Here is a 23451-nt window from a genome sequence, read left to right as displayed (position 1 = left end):
TAAGCGTCGTCTCTGTCGTTGAGACCGACAAAACGTCACATAGGTATGAGTGACAGACAATGCTCTACAAAGCTGAAATCTCATTCTAAAGGTCGATGTACAATATTTTATTGTCGGCTACTGTTCTAACATTTGACGCCTATCAGTAAAGCGTCGACGTTTTGTTAGAAATTCCCTAACTGAACTGTGACCGCTCTCAGGCAAAGTGGGTCTCCACGTAGCCTAGCAAAGCTGTGGTAGCCTAGTGGTGACGTCCTAATCGGAAGGTCAGTTCAATCCACCAGTCCATTGACCAGCATGGCAGACTATGGCCTAAACCCTTCTCACACGTAAGACATGTGCAGTAGTAAGCCAGTGATACAGCATGATGAGGTCCTAAAATCAACATTTCCTATGCAAGTATGACTTATTGAGCATTTTACATGAACTAACATGATAGGTATCAGTATTTGCACGTCGCTCGCTCGTAAATCTATCTGACGTCTCGTTTCGTCGTCAGCGCGACGTGAACCTGTCGTCAGAACCGCTCTCGGGCAAGTGGGTCGCCGCTTAGTGCTTCACTCCACAGTCCACGAGCACAACGATCCCGCGAGTGTATAATGTGTATGCTCTTTTATGTAGGAAATGTGGCGATTATGTTTCCGCGACCGAATTTTGTAGCATTGCACATATTCATGTATTTTTCCTTTTACACACTTAATCTCAAATCGGTTAACTGAGATGTACTTACGGCCACTTTTTCATCAGGAAATGCCTAGGTAGGTACCTAAGCAAATGGATTTCGAAAATTTAGAGCATATACCGAGTATACCTAATTCGTTGATTTCGTGGTTATGGTACTGAATGTCGTAGATATTATAATTATATCGGTTTGTCTTGCCACTATCTAGGTTTATATAAAACAGTAAAAATATTTATTTTAAAGTTACGAGCCTCGAAATATTCCTATTTTAACAATAAATTTTATGACAATTATGGGCGTAGGTAAATAAATAAGATTAGGAGTGTGAAAATTCCAAAACAATTTAACTTTGGACATAGTTTATTTATTTATTAGTTGAAATATCTTAACTTTGCAAACATACATTTAGTATTTTTTTTTTCAAAAATACTTTTCCTAAACCCTTTTCGCGCGCTTGATTTCAGCGAAAATCATCGCACCTCTCACCTTTCTCATACAATGTTAGGTGAAAAGCGAACAGGTTACCCACGTGCGCCGGCAATTTCGGTCAAGCGTACTGCGTCACCTAACATCACGTCTTATTAACTTCATTATAATGCTTATTCTGTTCTGTTCTGAAGTAGGCCATGATCAACCCATCGCCAGCTAACTACAGAGCACGGGTCTCCTCTCAGTAAGTGAAGGGGTTGGCCTGAATAGGTCCCAATTAAAATCAGAAATTATACTCGTCTTTTCCATTCTTCGAAACGTTCATTAAAGAAACATAAAGCAGCAGTAAACATAAAGCTCTATACACATTGATGATTTCTGAGTAGTTACGATACAAAGGCTGTATTAATTGGAAATAAGTCACATTTATCCGCTGAAAGGACTTTGAACTTCAGTATTTCAAATGAAATCCAAAGAGCTGACATAATTCAGAATTATTTTGGGAGGAAATGATATAAAATAATTCACAGAAAAGGTTCGGTGTCCGTTAAAATTTTACTTTCAAATTTTTGGAATATTTATTGGAATATTTTTTACATAAGGAAAATAAGCACTTAATTTTTTAGGATAAAATTGAACATGACGTCAAAAATTTGGTGCCTACTTGTTAATATTTTTTTCAATTATACCATTGAATTATTGCACCTAGTTCACGCAGAGGACCGTGTCGTGACCGGAATATTGTAAGCTTAGCAATAGCAATTTTTGTTAATTATTATTTTATATATAACTAGCTTATGCTCGCGACTTCGTCCGCGTGGACTACACAAATTTTCACCTTCTTAGGGGTTGAATTTTTAAAAATCCTTTCTAAGCGGATGCCTACGTAATAATAGCTATCTGCATGCCAAATTTCATCCCGATCTGTTCAGTAGTTTGAGCTGTGCGTTGATAGATCAGTCAGTGAGTCAGTCAGTCACCTTTTCCTTTTATATAAACGCTTAACGACTTTGTGATAGTTCTAATAAGTTTCAATAATTTTGTAAAGTGGTGATAATAAAAAGAATACCCGGCTGAGTTTGTTGTGGGCTCTTCTCAGACCTGGGCGCGTTTGGAACCCTCGTAGCTTTAGTTTTAAGTTTGCGTTATAATTATCACCACTATATCTTACAAATCTAACACTATACCAGACAATCAATAAGAGTAATTTATTACCTATTTTGAATAAATCATTTGACTTTGACTTTGACTTTGACTATATTTAGACTAGAGGCGCGTGGATTTAGGTTTTCAAAAATCCCGTGGGAACTCTTTGATTTTCCGGGATAAAAAGTAGCCTATACCCTTCCCCGGGATGCAAGCTATCGCTGTACCAAGTTTCGTCCAAATAGGTTGAACGGATGGGCTGTGAAAGGCTAGCAGACATACAGACACACACTTTCGCATTTATAATATTAGTATGGATTAATTTTTTATTTGAAATTATGGGAATTAACCTGAAATGAATAAAACAAAAATATTATTACTCACATGACTGCATAGTGGTGGTGGACGGCGGCGTGGTGGTGGTGGTGGTGGTGGTCGTGGTGGTGGTTGTCGTGGTCGTCGTGGTTGTCGTCAACACTGGAAATAAATTTGCGGTTAGCGCTCTGTGCTATTAACTATTACTTGATCAATATTAATTAATTATATCTACACTAGATGACGCCCGCGACTTCGTCCTTTTGGATTTAGGTTTTCAAAAATCCCGTGAGAACTCTGCTTTTCCGGGATAAAAAGTAGGCCTTTGTCCTTCCCCAGGATGCAAGCTGTCGCTGTACCAAATTTCGTCAAAATCGGTTGAACGGATGGGCCATGAAAGGCTAGCAGACAGACAGACACACTTTCGCATTTATAATATTAGTATGGAATTAGTATGGATTACTAAATGATTCCCGCGATTTTGTCAGCATGACCTTCGGTTTTTTTAAATCCCGTGTGGAAAATCTGCGGAATAAAAATAACCTTTATTCTTTTCCAGGATGCAAGCTATCTCTGTACCAAATATAATTAATGATTAAACGAACTTACCTGTACGTGAAGTTCTATCATAATTATACGAAGTGCTACGTCCGAAGAATCAGTAACGTCTAGATTTATTATGATACCCACCACTTCTTTGGTGTGGATTTAAATTTTTGAAATGCCGTGGTTACTTTTTGATTTTCCGGGATAAAAAGTAGCCTAGGTGCTTTTCCCTGGGATGCAAACTAGATCTTCACCACCCTAGTTGCATATCTGTATGTATATATCTGTGACACGGACAAAAAAGTGGGGCATCATCTTGCGATTTAATAAAGTTTAATTACTACAAAATAAAACCCTCTTTATTTGAATCGCACTGGTAACAAACATTTAGAGCTCGTTGTATTTATACAGAAGGTTTATTTTATTGACTCTTTCTTGACCGTTGTTATTCTGATTGAAAGGTTTTGCGAAGGGATCGTCCGTTCAATGGAGCCATGGTCATCCTAAATAAACAGAATTACATCAAATAAAAGCTGTTAACGAAGTAGGTACGTTTCTGAAATTCAAATTTCGATTGGCTTTCGAATTATGATTATAATAGGCACCTTCTATACTGATTTTTAACATAAACTATTACGGTAAATACAAAAGTAAGATCATTTCAATTTGCAATATACAGGAAGATTTTTTTGGTTTTGCACAAATTTTTTTTGGTGGTTCTGTATCGTTAATAGAACACATTTCCATTCATAATTTTGTATACTTTTTTGAAATATTTTTTACCTTAAAATAAGCAAATCATGGTCATACTATTCGTAAACAAAGCACGCTATAAGCACGCTAGCTGACTGACGTTTTCCCTCAAAAGTACCAAGTTCACATCTTAGACGATATAAAACGCGCAGAGGTCAACGGCCGTCGCGCGCGTCATCGGGTGTGAGTGCGTGTATTTTAATCGATAGCTGAAGATAACGTTTGTAGGGTGATATCTTTGGTAAACGATAACTTTGGTATACTTAAGTAAAATAAGAAAATAAAAAATACGTGTTACTAAAATTTCGTTTCTATACAACATTAAAAAAATGTGCAAAACCAAAAAAATCCTCCTGTATTTTATGCGGTGTAATTGCTAATGGACTTACTACATGACCTTTAGCATGACCAAGCCCTTCAAATTGTCATAGTATGAGAGAGCCACAGATATATTATATAGATATGCAACTAGCGTGGCCCCTTCAGTCCCTCTCGTTCAAGCAGAAGTACTTCCTTGTAAAATGTTATTCCTTCTATTTCACATTCGCTTCGGCTATAGCCTAGTATACTGCAACCCACCATTGCACAATAACCTCAAAAACAAAAAACAACAAAACAAATCAATTATTTCTTTAAAATACTTGAGTCAACATAACCTCACTTTCTCGTTGTTTGTCAAGATCTCACGTACTAAATACACATCTTGACAAACAAACAAAAGTAGCCACGGTGATAAGGGCAAAAAATGATCATTTTGTCACGTTCTAAAAAGAGCTTAAATGCATTTAGCTATCTTACTTTAACAGTAAGAGTCACATCTTCTACAGGTATTTTTTACTTTGTAGTGGTTTTGGAAGTTGGTTTTTTTAATATTTTATTTTTGCATAATACCTACCTACATCATTTAGTAGTGCGTGTTAGATACTTACTATGTAGAAACAGCTCCGCTTGCGCCTTGCCTAAGCTGTTTTCAACGTGACACCGATATGAGCCTGCGTCTTCTCTGGACATTTCCGCAACTTGCAGGGTCAAAGTGTGCCGATATCCTCTGGAAATCTTGCTAAGTCTATATTTTGATCCTGGCAACAAACAGTGTACATTAGTAAGTTTACATATCTCCTATGCAATAGACATTTTATGAAGCGAACAAATGAACTACACTAAACATGGTAGAAAATAATGTGCATCGACATTATGTACTGTACCTATTGTTTATCCCGGAAAATCAACGAGTTGACACGAATGAATTCGCGGGCATCAGCTAATGCCACTTATAAAACAGGACTGTGACTAACTGACAGAAAACGTGCAGCCTAAACTAGTAAATCTAGAAACTCGAAAACTTTCTCATAGATTATCTCTATAACATAGTCCCGCACTAAAAATGATTTTATAAATATCTACTGTTAGATTTCGAATGATAAATAAAGGTAAAGATTTTTTAATTAATTAAGATTGGTCTACTGAATGTATTCCATGAAATCAGCGTTTTTGGTTTATTATTCAATTCTGGATTAATTAGTCAAACAACATTTTTTGCTAGCTTTTCAGAATTAATGTTTAATGGATAAATTCTTATTCATAATGAGAATATTTTGGCAAGCGCTAAAAACTCATACAAATTACGTTTAGATACTGACACAGATAAAAACTAGCTGTCTCACAGCAGTGGTATCAATCATTGACGCGAAGCACTTGTGGACAGGCTGGCGAGCGGCCAAGAAACTAGACTAAGGAAAAGGTGACTGACTGACTGACTGATCTATCAACGCACAGCTCACACAGATAGCTATTATGACGTAGGCATCCGCTAAGAAAGGATTTTTGAAAATTCAACCCCTAAGGGGGTGAAATAGGGGTTTGAAGTTTGTGTAGTCCACGCGGACGAAGTCGCGAGCATAAGCTAGTGGACTTATAAACGTGTAGTGAGCAATGAAATAGACGTAGAGAACGACATTTTAAAAATTAATTACTCTATTGAAAGAGGAAGAAAAATTCACTGGTTCAAGTAGGAGTTGTTACACTTGAAATTTTCAAAAATTATCAAAGGATCTAAAACTTTTAAAATAGATCGAGCACCAGTAAACAAAGGGTACGGTTTCCAGCACAATGCAAAATATGATGATTTACAAGAAGTGGCAGCTACTGGGGCCGCCAATACCTTGGGGGTATAGCTGAGGAGCATTAAATTACCCGATGCCTGTATCTAAAAGTGAACATCTACAGACTGTTTATTGATGATGATGACGAAGATGAAGGGATATTACACAAATTACATTTAGATACTGAAACATACGATTTAGGATCCAAATTATCAATTCAATTTGGTCCACTATATTTGTGGTTACTATTCCTGCTATAATAACTATAACGGTACATATATTATTTTAAAGCTGAATATAATAATTTAAGCGATCGTTTCCGCAATCACGTTTATTGTGGTTGGATAAATTTCATAAGTGTAATATAAATGCAAGTGGGTTTGATATGAACGAGATTTTAACTCAAAAACGTGTTAATGACGATGGCTTTTAGCACAGAATCAATCATAGGTGACATGAAGCTCTCAGGACAAGTTGACTGACGAAGGAGTATTTTGATTTTGTAAAAGATTTCAAAATATCATGAAGTTTTGTGATTAAGATTTTAACGTACCAGGCCAAGATCTCAATCAAAATTTCTCAGGGCTTGAAGATCAAAGTCTTCGATCAGTGCTGTCTGTGATGATATAATATGGATTCGAGACACGGTCGCTAATTATGGACCTCATAAGAAAGCTCAAAGTCACTCAGCAGGCGATGGAGAGAGCTATGCTTGGAGTTCCTCTACGTGGCCAAATCAGAAATGAGGAGATCCGTAGGATAACCAGAGTAATCAATATAACTTAGCCAGTTGCAAAGTTGAAGTGGCAATGGACAGAGCACATAATTTGGAAAACCAATAGACATTGGGGTCCCAAGGTGCTAGAATGAAGACCTCGCACCGGAAAGCGCAGCGTTGTGTTATCGCACTTGTAATAAATTATCTCTGACGGAAGTCACGTGATCTATTGCGTCGATATCTTGAGTCGATTGTATAAATACGGGTCGTTGATTTTTAAGCTAGTCTCGCTCTGACTCGACGACTAGTAAATACTTTTTGTGTTTAGGTCGCTATTTCAATGAAGTAATTGCAATAGTAATTATTCCCTAATCAAGTTAATATTGCAGTTGGGTTAGTATAAAGAGTAAACCTCTCGATAAGCCTCTACGCGTGTTATCAATATCTGCGCGCAAGTTTAACAAGAGAGGGCAATCAAATAATAATGCCCTGCTTTTCTGTCTGACTTTAAGTTCACTTCTGGTACCCTTTTAGTTGGAAGACCCCCGATTCAAACGAGGTTTTAACTCAGAAACGTGTAAATAACGATCGCTCTCAGAACGGAATCCATCATAGGTGACACGCAGTCTTCGAGCACTAACTGGCGACTGGCCAACTACTTGACACGACGAACTGTTAACTGATGAACGAGCATTTCGATCCTGCAAACGATTAAACAAAATATCTCGGACATTTCACGTCCCTTCCGACCCTTCCGACCCGAGGTTTCAGAAAATATTTTTTTAACCTATTCGAAATTTGAGTGAATTTAGCTTTTTATTCGCTCTGAATTTTGGTACTGATTATTGTTTGAAAAATTAGGTTTGCATTTAAATTTGGACATTTTCGTAAATAAAGATATACATATGTAGATATGTTTATCTTTATTGCCGATTACATTAATACTTGCTTATTTACTACCATTGTTACGTTATGTATTCGAGCAAAATAAACGATTTATGATTATGATTTACAAAAACTAAAAAAAAAAAAACACTATTGGAATATTTCTCACGTAGGTCAGGGCTGAACTCAGTCTAAGAAATTTGTAAAGTAATTAGATAAGGCTAGCTTTAACTTTTATTATAATATTTTCATTTAAAAAAAAAAAAGTTTAAGAAATATTGTATCTGCAAAGATTTGTCTTGTCTGATAGACAGTTTGGGCTGCACCTGAAAGAGTCGTTTATCATAATTTCAATTTATCATCATCATCATCAATTCATTGCCAGGCCACTACTGAGCACAGGTCTCCTCTCAGAATGAGAAGGGTTTAGGCCATAGTCCACCACGTTGGCCAAGACTTCACACTCTTGAGAGTGTGTTGTCTTTCTACGTGATCAAATCAGAAACGAGGAGAACCGTAGGAGCCCCGACCCTCAGTTTTTTCTGAGATAAGAAACAACAGACAAATAGAGACTGTTAAAAAAAATCATAATCTTTCAAATCGTAGTTAATGTTATAAGATTAATGAGCACTAAATTTCTAAATGAAAATGAAGACGACTTTTCAAATTTTCTTTTGATAATTACTAATTACTCAGTAATTACATCGCCCCTCTCAGACAAAAGATTGAACTTCTAATTATCTTCAAGGGGCGCATAATTTTCGTGCTGAAAAAATATTTTTTCTGTTATAATTAACAAAATTAGATTTTTAAAATTATGTACTAGATGATGCCCGCGACTTCGTCCATGTGGACTTGGGTGTTTAAAAATTCCGTGGAAACTCTTTGATTTTCCGGGATAAAAGTAGCCTATGCCCTATGTCACTTTCCAGGTATACCTATGTGAAAAATCCTCAAAAAACGTCAATCCGTTGCTTCATATCAACGTAATTGAAGGACAAACCCGGAAACAAACATACTTTCATATTTACAATAATATGGGTAGTGATTTTAACCATGAAAAACATTACACTCCTTTTTTTGGGCAGTCGTGTTAAAAACCACTTTAGACTTACCATTTATGAGTCTCTGTTCGCCATTCAGGATCCAGTAGGTCTGAGGAACAGGGTAGGCCTCAGCGGTGCACGTCAGAGTCACTGAGGACCCGGACAGAGCCCGGATGGCCACGCGACCTGCCCATACCGATGGCGCAACTGTATGGACAAAAAATACATTTAAAATGTGTTTTTTTAGGGTTCCGTACCTCAAAAGGAAAAATGGAACCCTTATAGGATCACTTTGTTGTCTGTCTGTCGGTCTGTCAAGGAACCTACAGGGTACTTCCTGTTGACCTAGAATTATGAAATTTGGCAGGTAGGTAGGTCTTATAGCATACATTATGGGAAAAATCTGAAAACCGTAAATATGTGGTTACATCACACAAAAAAATTATGGTTATGAAATAAAAATTAGTATTTTCAATTTTCGAAGTAAGATAACTATATTAAGTGGGGTATCATATGAAAAGGCTTCACTTGTGCATTCCAAAACAGGTATATTTTTTATTTTTATGCGTCATAGTTTTTGAATTATCTCATTTAAATCTTATCATCTATCATTTAGGTATATTCAATTATATGAAAGTTTGTTCTATGATGGTAAATTTGGAGCTTGAAATCTTAGAATTTCATAGTTCAAGTGACTTAGATTAACCTTTCTAACCCTATTCAGTACAAACTGAGTAGGTATGTACAAACATAGCCGTGTACTGTGTGTAACATAACGTGAACCAACAGAGCGCGCCACTGCCCGCTGCCAGCTTGTCAGTGGATTTTTCATTTCTGGCTTTCCCTCCAATTAAGGCCACCTGAGGTAAAGCGTTTTTTCCGCAAGTTAGATCGGACGCTTTAAATTAAACCTTTTGAAAATTACTTTAATTTTTTCTACTAATTTTACTTGCTATATTATTTTTAAAAAGATTTGGTACAACATATTTTATCCTAACTGATGCTCATGGATGGCTGGTTTTTTGAAAATCTCATGGGTATTCGTTGATTTTCTGGGATTAAAATTATCCAAATATGCTATATTTATAATTTTTATGATAGTGTTTTTACCTACACTTCAAGGAAATTTCTAAATACTTAAATACATAGCAAAAACCCATCAATTGACGACCTCCCTGGCGCAGTGGTGAGCGCTGTGGTCTTAATAGTGGGAGGTCCCGGGTTCGATTCCTGGCAGGGGTTTGGAATTTTATAATTTCTAAATTTCTGGTCTGGTCTGGTGGGAGGCTTCGGCCGTGGCTAATTACCACCCCACCGGCAAAGCCGTCCCGCCAAGCGATTTAGCGTTCCGGTACGATGCCGTGTAGAAACCAAAGGGGTATGGGTTTAATAAAAACTGCCATACCCCTTCCAGGTTAGTCCGCTATCATCTTAGACTGCATCATCACTTACCACCAGGTGAGATTGCAGTCAAGGACTAACTTGTATCTGAATAAATTAAAAAAACCAAATGGAGTTGGGCGCGATCCCAGGAGATGTAGATTTGAATCCTGCCGGTTCCGCAATTTTTGGTACGTATTTAAAATTATTTAGAAACATCCAAATATATCCAAAAAAAATGATATCAAAATGATCATTTCAATCGATAAATTCAGCAAAGATTTGGATACAAAGCTAGATGCGAATCCGCAAATTCCCTCACCCGGCGTCATTCAATCCAATATTGGTCAGAGTTAAGCCGCACGATTTAATTTCGCGATGCAGCCATTGATTGGTCTCACACATGACGTTTATTTGTATCCCCTCGCTCACTGAGGCCGCGTTTATGTTTATTTGCCACAAAATTCTTCTCAACTGCACTACATTCGCAACCTAGCAATACAAAGTTTTTTAGCAGTACAGTACCATACAGGTACAGAAAGCACACTCCACAAAGATGTTTAGTTATGACGCAACAAAATGCAATTCAGCTCGCACAGCTCTGCAGCCTGAAATTTAATACACGCCTCTTTTTTTCGCGTAAACTCTTACAAAGTCTTACATCTTAACTATCTCTCTCTCTCTCTCTCCCTCCCTCCCTCTCTCTCTCCCTCTCTTTCTCTCTCTCTATCTCTCTCTCTCTCTCTCTCTCTCTCTCTCTCTCTCTCTCTCTCTGAAGAAATAAAAGTGAGTCTACTACCCTCGAGGGGCCGCGTCACCGAAAGTACCTATGTCTCTTACTTTATCTGAAAATTGTAAAAAAAAAAAATAAGAAAAGAAACCATCAAAATAGAAGATTTTCAACAGACAACCTAAAAAAATGCTGATTTTGCTGTCCCGGTTTCATTTCCATTCCTCCGCGTATGTTTAGCGTACCTACGAGTATATGCGGTATTCATACGAACCAAGCAACTCCTATATTTAAAAAAAAATTATGTACCTATTTAGGGTGGTTTCAGACTAGCGTATTTTTTTGCGCGTATACGGTCGTTTCAGCATACGCGCTTACACGCGCGCTACATACGCACTTCAAAAAACCGGACGCGCGTATACGGGCATATTTCGGCTTGTACGCTCGAACCGGTCGGTGGCCCGCAGTGGGTGGTCTCTCGCGGCTCGCGCTTATACGAGCTTAGAAGCGCGTCAACGCTCGTACGAGTTGAGCGTGTGCCAAAAGGCGCGCCTATACTCATACGCGCGTATAATACGCTAGTCTGTAACCGCCCTTAGGCTAATTTGTTAAGGATCATAAATCTTGGAGGTAGATGGACTCACACATGACGTTAATCTGTATCCTCTTGCTGACGGAGGGCGGCACTCCGTTGGTCGCTATACAGAGGTACGCGCCCGACGTCACTCGCTCCGCTCCTGTTATGTTCAGCCATTCGCCGCTGTGTTTCGACACTGGAACAAACACTTACCTTTATTTACGACATTTTTGTTTTTTTCCCTACCCTAACTTTTCAGATGGAAAGTCTTGGAGGAGGCTTTTACCGCATAAGGCGGTCCTTACAAGAAAGAATATAATCACCTACTAATTACCTACTAAAAACATAACTATATGTAAACTATTAAATGTATATATAAGTAAAAAATATATATAAGAGATTTCGTGAGTGGGTCCAAGCCAGGTAGCACCTGCAATTGTAAATAACTACATACTTAAATAAATAAATAATTTATAATAATAAGATAAAATTAAAAACTAAGTAAAATTAAGTATGTGCATGTAAGGAATAATAAAAGCTTTTTTTTTTTTTTTTTTAATTTATTAACTTTCCATCAAAAGTCTGCCAACCCGCACTTGCCCAGCGTGGCAGACTATGGCCTAAACCCTTCTTATTCTGAGCGGAGACCTGTGTCCAATAGTGGAATGGTGGTGGGCAAGCGGCGCACCAACAAATTCCTGAAAGGCAAATGTTCATGGGCGGCGGTAATCACTTAAGAACAGGTGACCCGTCTGTTCGTTTGTTCGATATTCTTATTTTAAAAAACCGGCCAAGTGCGAGTCAAGCTCGCACATTCACAGTTTTTGGATTTATTTCTTTACTTGTGCTATAAGAGACCTAACTGCCTACCAAATTTCATGATTCTAGGTCAACGGGAAGTACCCTATAGGTTTTCTTGACAGACAAGACGGACAGACGGACAGACGGACAGACGGACAGACGGACAGACGGACAGACGGACAGACGGACAGACGGACAGACAGACAGACAACAAAGTGATCCTACAAGGGTTTCTTTTTCCTGTTGAGGTACGGAACCCTTTTTTTACACTGGGAAATGCTTCTACGCATCCTCCCCAGGAGGTACGGAACCCTAAAAATATTATAATAAGTGAAAAGTGTGGATTTGGACCTAAATGGAGTAGAGAAGTCGGTCAGCAAAAAGTGCAACGTATCCGTAATGGAAACGCATTGAGATGTTTCTACGACGTGTTGGCACAATTTTAACGTTCCTAGCGTCGCGTCTCCGTCGTTGCCGGAATGTGCAGAAATAAAATCACACGATATCAACCCGTCCAATATTATTTTGTTGAAATTCCGTGGCTGTCCAATGTTATTTTGTTGAAATTCCGTGGCTGTCCAATGTTATTTTGTTGAAATTCCGTGGCTGTCCAATGTTATTTTGTTGAAATTCCGTGGCTGTCCAATGTTATTTTGTTAAAATCTTCAAAATATAGGTGTGAAATTTCCAATCTCAATTCTGTACAGCAATTTACTTAAGTACAGTACGCGGCCGAAAGTAATGTACATCGACATTTAGAAGGATATGGTAGATTTGTAGATTGCCCCTGTCATTGAGAGCGACTAAATCATATAGGTATGAGTGACAGAGACAAGGCACTACAAAGCCGAAATGTCATTCTTAAGGCCGATGTACATTACTTTCTGCTGCGTACTGTACTTGTTTTTACTTGACTATGGCTAAGCCAAAAGGAAGGGTTCTAATTTTAGCAGTCTATGTATGTATGTATTTTATTACGTATACATGTAAACACTATTGACATGGTATCATCTATCTATATAAGTATATAAAAGGCAAAGGTGACTGTCTGACTGATCTATCAACGCACAGCTCAAACTACTGGACGGATCAAGCTGAAATTTGGCATGTAGATAGATAGCTATTATGACGTAGGCATTTGCTAAAAAAGGATTTTTGAAAATTCGACTTTAGGAGTCGAGGAGGGGATGAAATAGGGGTTTGAAATTTCACGCGGACGAAGTTGCGAACATAAGCTAGTAAAATTATAATCCGCTTGATATTATTTACTCAGATAATCTAATTTTCCTTCTTGTTGGCTAAAATGAATGCAATCTTATTTCGGCGCGCCGTATTTTTATGTTTACAGATTACAAACAACACAAATCTCGTTTGTACACGAAAGTTTAAATTAAAACGTTAAACCAGATTTGTGGCGAGATCTTGTTTCTCCCCAAATGGGGAGTTTTACACCTCTAAGTAGTGAGGACGCCAGAAACGTTGCGAGCCCGTGCCAAAAACATTGATGAAAATGGCTACTAAAACAAAAAATGCTCTTCATCAGTACCCTTATTATTTAGACTTTCATGTAGAAACGAGATTTGTGTTGTTTGTAATCTGTAAACAACACAAATAGATAGTTAGCTATTATGACGTAGGCATCTGCTAAGAAAGGATTTTTGAAAATTCAACCCCTGAGGGGGTGAAATAGGGGTTTGAAATTTGTTTAGTCCACGCGGACGAAGTCGTGAGGATGACCTAGTTGTAAAATATACTTCAAGAAAATATAAAAGAACTCCACTGAAACGAATTAGAAAACTAAAGTACAAAATCGTCTGTATGAAAATAGCACAGAACAGAAGTAGGTAGGTATCCTATGTTAGCGCTGAAACTAAGCTGTACCCGAAAGGGGGAAAACCAGTTATTTTCAATTCTCACACCACAAATGCGGTTTGATGTATTTTCATCTTCCAGGAGATACTTCCATTGAGTAGTTCTCGGAATAGAAAATTGGATTCACCCGGATTTACTGAGAGGAATAAATAATTAAATTTCCAATAGTAAATTGATATATTGATACTAAGTCATCATCATCATCACCATCAACCCATCACTACTGACTACGGGTCTCCTCTCAAAAAGGCTTAATTTATAGTCCGCCACACTGACCAAGTGCGGATTAGCAGACTTCACACACCTTTGAAAACATTCTATAGAACTTTTATGCATACAGGTGGTTTCATCATGATGTTTTCTTTCCCCGTTTTCAAAGCAAGACGCGACAGATTGAGATGGCAATCAGGGTATGAGGCGGGAGGACGCCCCACACACCCCAATAATTAGAATGTATTTTCTTTAACTGACTAAAAGGTAATAAGCACTTTCTCGTTAATACGCGTCCCATACCACGATGTTACTGAAACTGACAATGAAATCATCATAGGTACGAGTGGAATTCCTAACTCCAAAAGGTTTAATGCACCGGGTAAATCGCGTCGCTTACGCGTTTCTCCGAGAAGGTTTCTACGACTTGTGAAAACTAAAGTATACCTACTTTATGGTTGTAGTAGGTAATACGTTTTTTGGCTCTCGCACTTTATTTATAAGATTTCATATTCATACCGACAATAACGTCTAGACATGTTTATGACTGGAAAGGGAAGCGATATTAATATATTATAACAACAATTTAATACAATGTTCGAGCACTTCTTATATAAAATAGTTGGCAAACGCTTTCCATTTAAGATTTCTTTTAAAAAGAGTAAAACAAAGTAAAGCGATCTAAGGCTTTGTGCCAGCTTTGATAAAAACGCAACCAGCCAGAAATTATCTCGACGGAAAAGTCCAAATAGTTTTCGAGTGTAAGTAACAAACGTTGATATAAGAACTACAGATAGGTACGAATACACTGTTTCTTAGCAATGTTACTTATAAAAGTTACCGGGACTGTGTTCTATAGTTTTCATACCCTGCTGTCTAACACAGAATGATAGCCATTGAGCTCATTTTACATTTATTTTTAATCCATTGAAGGTGTTCTACTAAAAATATTTTAATATCACTCAGTGAAGCAGCAATGTAGAACCAATCATTCATCATTCAGTGTTAGACACTGAGTTAGCGCTGAGGATGCTTAGATGGCAGTGTGGCCGTGCGATGAGATTTTTTAAAGGATTTGTTTGTTATTGCTTTAACCAACTTAAAAAGTACTGAATTCATTGTATGACCTGTATGTATGTACTGTTGAACAAATAATGCAAAAATACTATAATTCAGTTGCTTTAATTTGAGCATTGTTTTTAACAAACAAATCTCTAATTTTGTAAAAAAATAAGGTGTTCCCATCCCGGGGAAGGACACAGGCTACTTTTTATCCCGGAAAATTAAAGAGTCCCTACGGAATTTTTGAAAACCTAATTCCACGCAGTCCTAATTCTAATTCTAGTGATAATATAAATATAGAAATAAGAAATTCCTATCTATAATTGTTTTATATCAATGTGGGAGATTCCTAATTGAACTTAACGTCTCGTAAAGGAACTAGTTCGACGAGAAGTTTGCTCGGAACTGTCGAACTTGCTCACAGTTCCGACTAAACTGTAATTGCTTTCTATCAATTTTGGCAATATTATTGTTAGCGAACATAATAATATTGATTATTGATCCTATTGCAATAAACGGAGGAAACTCTTAGGGTGCTTGCCTAAACAATATTAGTAGTAGGGTTGAATGTATCTAAATGATGGGCAGGTCGCTTGTTTGGGATGCAACTTGTGTAGACACTTTAGCTGCATCCCACATTCAGGCGACCTCCTCTATGGCGGGTGCAGCGGCCATCAGCGCCGAACAGGCCAAGAGGCGCAAATATGAAAACCTCGATGGGAGCTTCGTATTCGTGCCTTTTGGTGTGGAGACCTTGGGGCCGTGGGGCCCGGGGGCTCGAGCTCTTTTTGAAGAAATTGCGAAAAGAGTTATCGAGTCAACCGGGGACCCGAGAGCTGGCAGCTACCTTGGCCAAAGAATTAGTTTGGCCATCCAAAGGGGTAATGCTGCCAGCATCTTGGGTACAATGCCTCGCTGCGGTGGTCTCGATGAGGTTTTAGATTTAATTTAATTTATTTTAGTTTTAATTTAATGTTGTTTTTTTTAGATTTAAGTTTATTAATAGTTTATTTGTTAACCATTGATAATAAAAATGTACTTGTTTAATGTATCTAAATCTAAATATATAAAAGGAAAAGGTGACTGACTGACTGATTGACAGATCTATTAACGCACAGTTGAAACTACTGGACGGATTGGGCTGAAAATTGCATACAGATAGCTATTATAACTTAGACTAAGAAAGTATTTTTACATTTCAGCTTTGTAGAGTATTTTCTCTGTCACTCATACCTACATGACGTTTTGTCGGTCTCAACGACAGGGAAAATGCTTTACAATTTGCTATCTCCTTCTAAAGGTCGATGTACATTACTTTCGGCCACGTACTGTACGAGGGTTCTCGCCTAGGTATAAGAAGGGACTGACTCTCTCTATGAAAACTCGTATGAAATTGACATGCTTCTGACACAACACGACACGCTGTATCTTTCCGGCTTTAGAGATACAGTCCAAAGCACATTATTTCTAAATGCAAATAAATCCCGCAGCAAAACAATGTTATTATAAGCTGCTCTAATGAAAATAATGTTTTGCTCCCACAGTGCGGTCTCACAGCAGATAGGTGTTGTACAGTTTCATCCGTAAACTTTGTTGGCAAATCCTAGTTATTCTGAAATGCATTACACCTCCGAGTATTCAATACTAACCTTTATTTCAAAAGCAGCAAGACTGAGAATCGTATACATTGCTGATGATCATATTATAATGTTGTACACAACAAAAACATGCTCATTGTTGGCGTAGGTAGAAATACTAGTGCAATAGTAGAATACTAGTAGTGTTAGTACGAGTAGTGTTGATATACAAAGGGGAACTTTGCCGCCTGCGGCTACCAATTGAATGCAAACTAATCTAAAATGCATTTCGACTCAAACTTTGTGTGCCGTACGAATTTTCCTTCAAAGTTTTCTTGTTGAGTTTGGTTACTTTGAAGGAGATTGACATTTCAGGGTTTTCTTAATGACGTGTTCCTCCTTTTTTACCTCCAACATGGCGGTCGGAGACTGTTCTAGGTCGGTACTCAGATTGGCTTTTTTCCGTTTGCCTTTCTTTTTGCTTTGTTAAAATTGGTACAGCTACACACTAATTGCAGTGCGTCAGGGAAACTACGTAACAGGCTTATTCTACAACAGACTATGCTACAGTTTTTTTTAATAATATTCTTTTGTAGTCTTTTTTGCCTTTTTATAACAATTTTTTTGGCGTACATTTTTTCTTCTTTTTTTGCCCATGTACCTATATTATTTTAAGGGTAGGTATATGAAAATCAAATTTTCATAATTTTCGAACGCCAAGGTCACTAAGTTACAAATGGCGCCAAATTAAAAAAAAACTGAATATTCGCATTCGCATCCACAATATTACATTCGTTACATCACTAGTAGGTATATCTATATTCATACATACCAAGTGTTTGGTTGTCAATTTTGAAATGCCTAGAGTCTTCCCTCCTCCAGGTGACGTTGGGTAGGGGGACGCCGGACGCCACGCAGCGCAGTGTTGCACTCTCCCCCTCCTTCACGAGCACCTCCCCGCTGCTTGCCCCGTCGTCGATATCTGGAGGTACTGGAACAAAAACCTCTTATTACATAAAAGGAAAAGCTGAGTAATTGATTGATCTATCAACGCACAGCTCAAACATATTTTAGGAAAAAAAGAGAAGAAAAAAATACAAAGGGCAATATGACAATGTTTTTAAAGACTTGAAAATTTTACCTGAACAGGAAAGTAGAATACTTAATAGTAAAAAATAATTTTTTCTCAACAAATTTTAAAAAAAAGGTTAAAATGAGGGATAATGTTAGGAAAAATAGGAAGGTGAGATTTGTAGAGCCAAAAATGTATAACTACTACGGTAGAAGAATAAGCGCATATTTAGTTCCTAAAATATTTAATGCAATCGGTTGGGCTGGGGAGGATATCGATAGGCTCAGTGAGGGAGTCCTTAAGAAGAGGTTAAAGAAACACTTACTTAGGGACTCTCTAACTGACTATCATGCTTCTTAATTATTTATTTGTATTTTTGTGTTTTCTTTGGTTATTTATTAATAAGTTGTTAGAATACTCAATTGTGTTAGTTTATCTTTTAGTGAAGTAGGTAGGTTTAAATTAGTATGTAGTACAGTTTTTATTATAAGAATAGATATAGGTGTATGAATAGCGTTAAGGAAATATAGTAGTAATTTATGTACTTAGTATTAAGAGCGCCACCTCGCCAACAAACTGGTCCACCAGTTTGGCGAGATAGATATGTAGGAAACTACGCAAACTATGGGCGCGTACTCGCTGTCCGAGAGTCAAGCGTGACCTCAACCGTCTTGCACAGGAAGTGTCGCAAGCGCTCGTCGCACGCGAAGATGAAGAATGGGAGAAAACCATCGACGCTGCGTCTGAGTCTGAAACAACGCTGTACCACCTGTGCAAGACACTAACCGGATCAGACTCGCCCGTTTACCCTCTTCTAGACAGTCAGGGTAGACGAAAATACTCCCCCATAGACCGAGCGGAGATTATGGCGGAATACATGGAGAGACAATTTACCCCCAACCCACCGGCCAATAACGACACCGCGACCAGACACTATGCGGCGATCAACCAACAACTTGAGGATTTCCTGTCGGCCCAGATACCTTCTCTCCGGGGAGACCAATTCATCTCCCCGTCTGAGCTGAGGAAGGTCGTCTTCCGACTCCCTAAAAGGAAGGCGCCAGGTGACGACGGGATCCAGATCGCCGCACTACAGCAACTGCCTAAAAGAGTTCTCGTGGCACTGACGAGGCTTTTTAATGGGGTACTCCGTACTTCTCACTTCCCGGAGTCCTGGAAATTGGGGAAAGTTATAACCATCCCCAAACCGGGAAAGGACCGCCGTCTTCCAGGAAGCTACCGACCTATAACCCTTCTGCCGCACATCGCCAAGCTGTTCGAGCGTCTATTACTGCGAAGGCTCGCCCCGCACTTACAACCACGGGCCGAGCAGTTTGGCTTTCGCAGTAATCACTCAACGACGCTCCAGCTGGTGAGAGGACTCAACTTTATCGCCAGTGAGAAAAACAGAGGCTACTGCACTGTCGGGGTCTTTCTCGACATAGAGAAGGCCTTCGACCGAGTGTGGCACGCTGGACTCCTGGCGAAGCTCCTCTCCACCAATCTACCACCCGCGATTGTGCGGCTGGTAGCCTCATTCCTGGAAGGCAGGTCCTTCTACGTATCCGTAGAAGGTGCGGACTCCCAGCCGCGCCCGATACGAGCAGGAGTACCACAAGGCAGCTGCTTGTCCCCGTGTCTGTACGCGGTGTACACAGACGACATCCCTACCCTCGCCGAACATTTGCGCGAGGGGGAGGAAGACGTGCTGTTGTCGCTTTATGCTGACGACAGCGCGTATCTCGCGTCGTCATACCATCAGATCATCGCTACCAATCGCATGCAACGTCTGCTGGATTTGCTTCCGGATTGGCTGGATAAGTGGAAAATGGCAGTCAACGTGGGGAAGACTGCCGCGATCCTGTTCGGCATCCGGAAGCCTTTACGTCAGCTCCAACTGCGAGGGCAGGGCATAGAGTGGCAGACTTCGGTGTGCTACTTGGGGTGTCGCATCGACAATAACCTGAGCATGATCCCCACTGTGAACCACGCCGTGGATCATGCCAAGGCTGCCACGTCGATGCTGTACCAGATCCTCACCTCAAGCCTCTCACTGAAGACCAAGCTCCGGATTTACGGAGCCTATGTCCGCTCACGTCTGACGTACGCGGCTCCTGCCTGGTATGCTCTCTGTTCAGAACACCAGAAGAGCCGCTTACAAATCCAGCAGAACAAGTGCCTACGCATGATCGTAGGAGCGCCGAGGTACGTGAGGAATGATGTCATTCATCGCGACCTCAAGACGCCCACCGTGGAGGAGTACGTCCGTACACTTGCGCGGCGCATGTTTGCGCGCGCGGATTACGGACCTTACACACACCTTCACGGCATCGCTCCGCTGACCATTCGACCACCGACCGGGCGTCCTCTGCCTCGGGAACTCCTACGATCGCCACCACTAGCGTGGCACGCAGGCGATCCTAGCGATGATGATGACGACGCGAGACCCACCGGATTTGACACTATCTCCGCGCCTATCTTCCGCAACGCGGAGATCTCCACCGGACCAGACACCACCCCCGCGCGCGACGGCGACTCTATCGCCCTCAGCGCGGGGAACACAACCAGCCACGAGGCCCCAAGCCAATGATGGCGGGCCCTAGCCGGTGAAATTCCGGCTAGAAGACCAACACCGGAGTAATTGAATACCCCGCGCCTTGCCCGGGTAAGGAGGCTACGCCTCGAGGCCCGTACCCCCGCTTGGCTTTCGGCCAACCGGAGAAGACCCTGTCGTCGCATATGTAGGAAACTTTGTAAAATTATTATGAATAAATAAATTAAAAAAAAAAAAACTACTGGACGGATCAGGCTGAAATTTGGCATGCAATTAGCTATTATAACGTAGACATCCGCTAAGAAAGGACTTTTGAAAATCCATAAAATAGCGGTTTGAAATTTGTGTAGTCCACGCGGACGAAGTCGAAGCTAGTTCTACCATAATTTCTAAATGCCCGAACAGAATTGGATGCATTGGGTTTTGTATCCCCTTACATCATCCCGAGTGACACTGGAAATAGTTTTTTTGTGAAAAAAAAAACTATAGGGCGCCATTTCCAAATGCGATTTTTTACTTTAAAAAAAAATAGGGCGTTATTTTTTACTTTTTAATTAGTTTTTTGGTGGGTCAGTCGTGTTTTTTTTAATTTTAGTATAATATAAGATATAATATATTAAGTCCTTAGTTTAAAAAAAAACTTGTAACTGCCTTCTGCAATACAGTAAAAAAAAAAAAAAAAAAAATTACGACTTTTTCAAAAAGGCAGTCAAATTATCTAAGTCGGTGGTTGTCGGGATATCCAACCCGAAGTTTCAGAAACCATTGAACTAGTAAATTACATGCTTTGACTGGAACGTATATATCAGCTATACGGCCCAGACAAGTCTACTAGTCGATCATATAGTACTTAGACCATATCCAAGTACTATATGGGCCTCTAGAAGTTTCCTACAACGTCCGGACAGATGCAGAAACTGATAGAGCCCTTCTTACCGCCTAGATACGGACTGCCCGGGATTCGTACGATGTATGCAACTATATATACTCAAATGAAATAAAAACTTTAGTAGCGCGATGTAGACTACACAATGCGATTGGTCAGTTCAATTGCAATTAGTGTAATGAGTCGATTAGGTCAGTAAAATAAAGTTGTGGTTTTGTTAACTAATGTATTAGTGTTAATGATCAAATTTTACAACAGAAGACATCCATACTAATATTATAAATGCGAAAATGTGTCTGTCTGTCTGCTAGCTTTTCACGGCCCAACAGTTCAACCGATTTTGATCAAATAGGATACAGAGTTAGCTTACATCCCGGGGAAGGACATATCGAGCTACTTCTTATTTCCACGGGATTCTTAAAAGTCCATCCATTTAGCCGATTTAAGTAAATGACGTTTGGTGTTTGGTACAGAGGTAGCATCCCAAAAATTGAAATAGGCTACTTCTTATCCCGGAAAATCAACGAGTTCGCACGGAATTTTTAAAAACCTAATTCCACGCGGACGAAGTCGCGGGCATCAGCTAGTAAAAAACAAAATATAAAATTTCAGTCTTTGATAACAAAAACTAAGACAAGAAGTTGGGTGGAGTTTTCCTAAGTTTATTTGAGATGGCCCGGTACTTCGTAGTTTCTCTTTGGGAAATGTTTATTATCGCACATCTACGACACAAGTTACTTGTTGGGGGAAGTTGGCAACCACCCTGGTGCAGTGGTGAGCTATGTAATATTTCATTCAGTCGTCCCAGGTTTGGTTTAGGGACAATTTAGGAATCGTAATAATTTCTATTTTATTGTATTACTAGATGATTCCCGCGACTTCGTCCGCGTGGATTAAGGTTTTGTTAAAATCCCATGTGATCTCTTTAATTTTCCGGGATAAAAAGTAGCCTATGTCCTTCCCCGGGATGCAAGCTATCCCTGTACCAAATTTTATTGAAATCGGTTAAAGGAATGGGCCGTGAAAAGCTAGCAGACAGACAGACAGACAGACAGATGGACAGACAGACAGACAGACACACTTTCGCATTTATAATATTAGTATGGATTTAAAAATATGTAAATCCATCTAATTCTAAATGCATACATCATTTGATTGACGACCTCCCTTGCGCAGTGGTAAGCACTGTGGTCTTATTAGTGGGAGGTCCTGGGTTCGATTCCTGGCAGGGGTTTGGAATTTCATAATTTCTGGTCTGGTCTGTTATACTTTGTGATTTAATTGAAATTTAAGGGATTTCAATTGAAACGCGTTGTCGTCCATCGGGCTGCCATAGAGAAGGATTTTATTTTTCTTTTTCTTATAGACTACATACTAATATTACCACAGACAAGTTTATAGATACATAGACACATACTGTGACATGGTCTAGTGGAAGGATTTGGCCGTGGCTAGTTACCACCCTACAGGCAAAGCCATGAGTGGCCGCCAAGCGATTTAGCGTTCCGGTACAATGTCGTGCCGTGTGAAACCAATGGGGCGTGGGCTTAATAAAAACTTCCAGGTTAGCCGGCTTCCATCTTAGACTGCATCATATCATAACTTACCACCAGGTGAGATTGCAGTCAAAGGTAAACTTATGTAATTAAAAAAATCTAAATATGGAAAGGAAAAGCAGACTGAGTGACTGACTGATCTATCAACGCACAGCTCAAAGTACTGGATCGGGCTAGAAAAGTTAAAGGTGCGTGTCCGGGCTCGAGCCCCCGACCTCCGATTGGGAGGCGGACGTCCAAACCAGTAGGCTATAACAGCTTCACAACTTCGATTCCTTTAGTCTAGTCAAACATCTCCAGGGGGTTTCAATATTTGAGATCTTGAGATTGAGGGATATTTGAGATCTTTTGAGAAACCTTTTGTTGAATCTTATCCGTGTCAATAAGGAGGGTAGTTCTTTTCCCAATTCTCACCATTGAAGCTTGTACTATGAAAATAGGGATCGCATCTTCGTGATATATCTTTATGTATTTCTGAGGTACGCTAGAAGTCACGATAAGATGACCTTTCAAAACTTTTTTAGGGTTCCGTACCTCTTAAAGAAAAAAAGG

The 23451-nt window shown here is 39.4% G+C and overlaps 1 protein-coding gene across 1 annotated transcript in view; it reads right to left on the bottom strand.

The window, feature by feature from the left end:
- The window catches only part of LOC117987053 (lachesin-like), a 77448-nt gene that overhangs the window by 9748 nt on the left and 44249 nt on the right, over positions 1 to 23451 (bottom strand). The window contains exons 4-8 of the mRNA XM_034974006.2: positions 17664 to 17822; positions 11377 to 11505; positions 8692 to 8829; positions 4801 to 4950; positions 2642 to 2734 (exon numbers count right to left, since the gene is read on the bottom strand). Of these exons, the coding sequence (XP_034829897.1) occupies positions 2642 to 2734; positions 4801 to 4950; positions 8692 to 8829; positions 11377 to 11505; positions 17664 to 17822 (669 nt within the window). The remainder of the gene's footprint in view (positions 1 to 2641; positions 2735 to 4800; positions 4951 to 8691; positions 8830 to 11376; positions 11506 to 17663; positions 17823 to 23451) is intronic.

Source organism: Maniola hyperantus, chromosome 12 (genome assembly GCF_902806685.2).
Source record: "Maniola hyperantus chromosome 12, iAphHyp1.2, whole genome shotgun sequence".
Taxonomy (NCBI): domain Eukaryota; kingdom Metazoa; phylum Arthropoda; class Insecta; order Lepidoptera; family Nymphalidae; genus Maniola; species Maniola hyperantus.
Note: the sequence above shows the minus strand (reverse complement) of the source record. Positions and strands in the feature narration are given on the sequence as shown.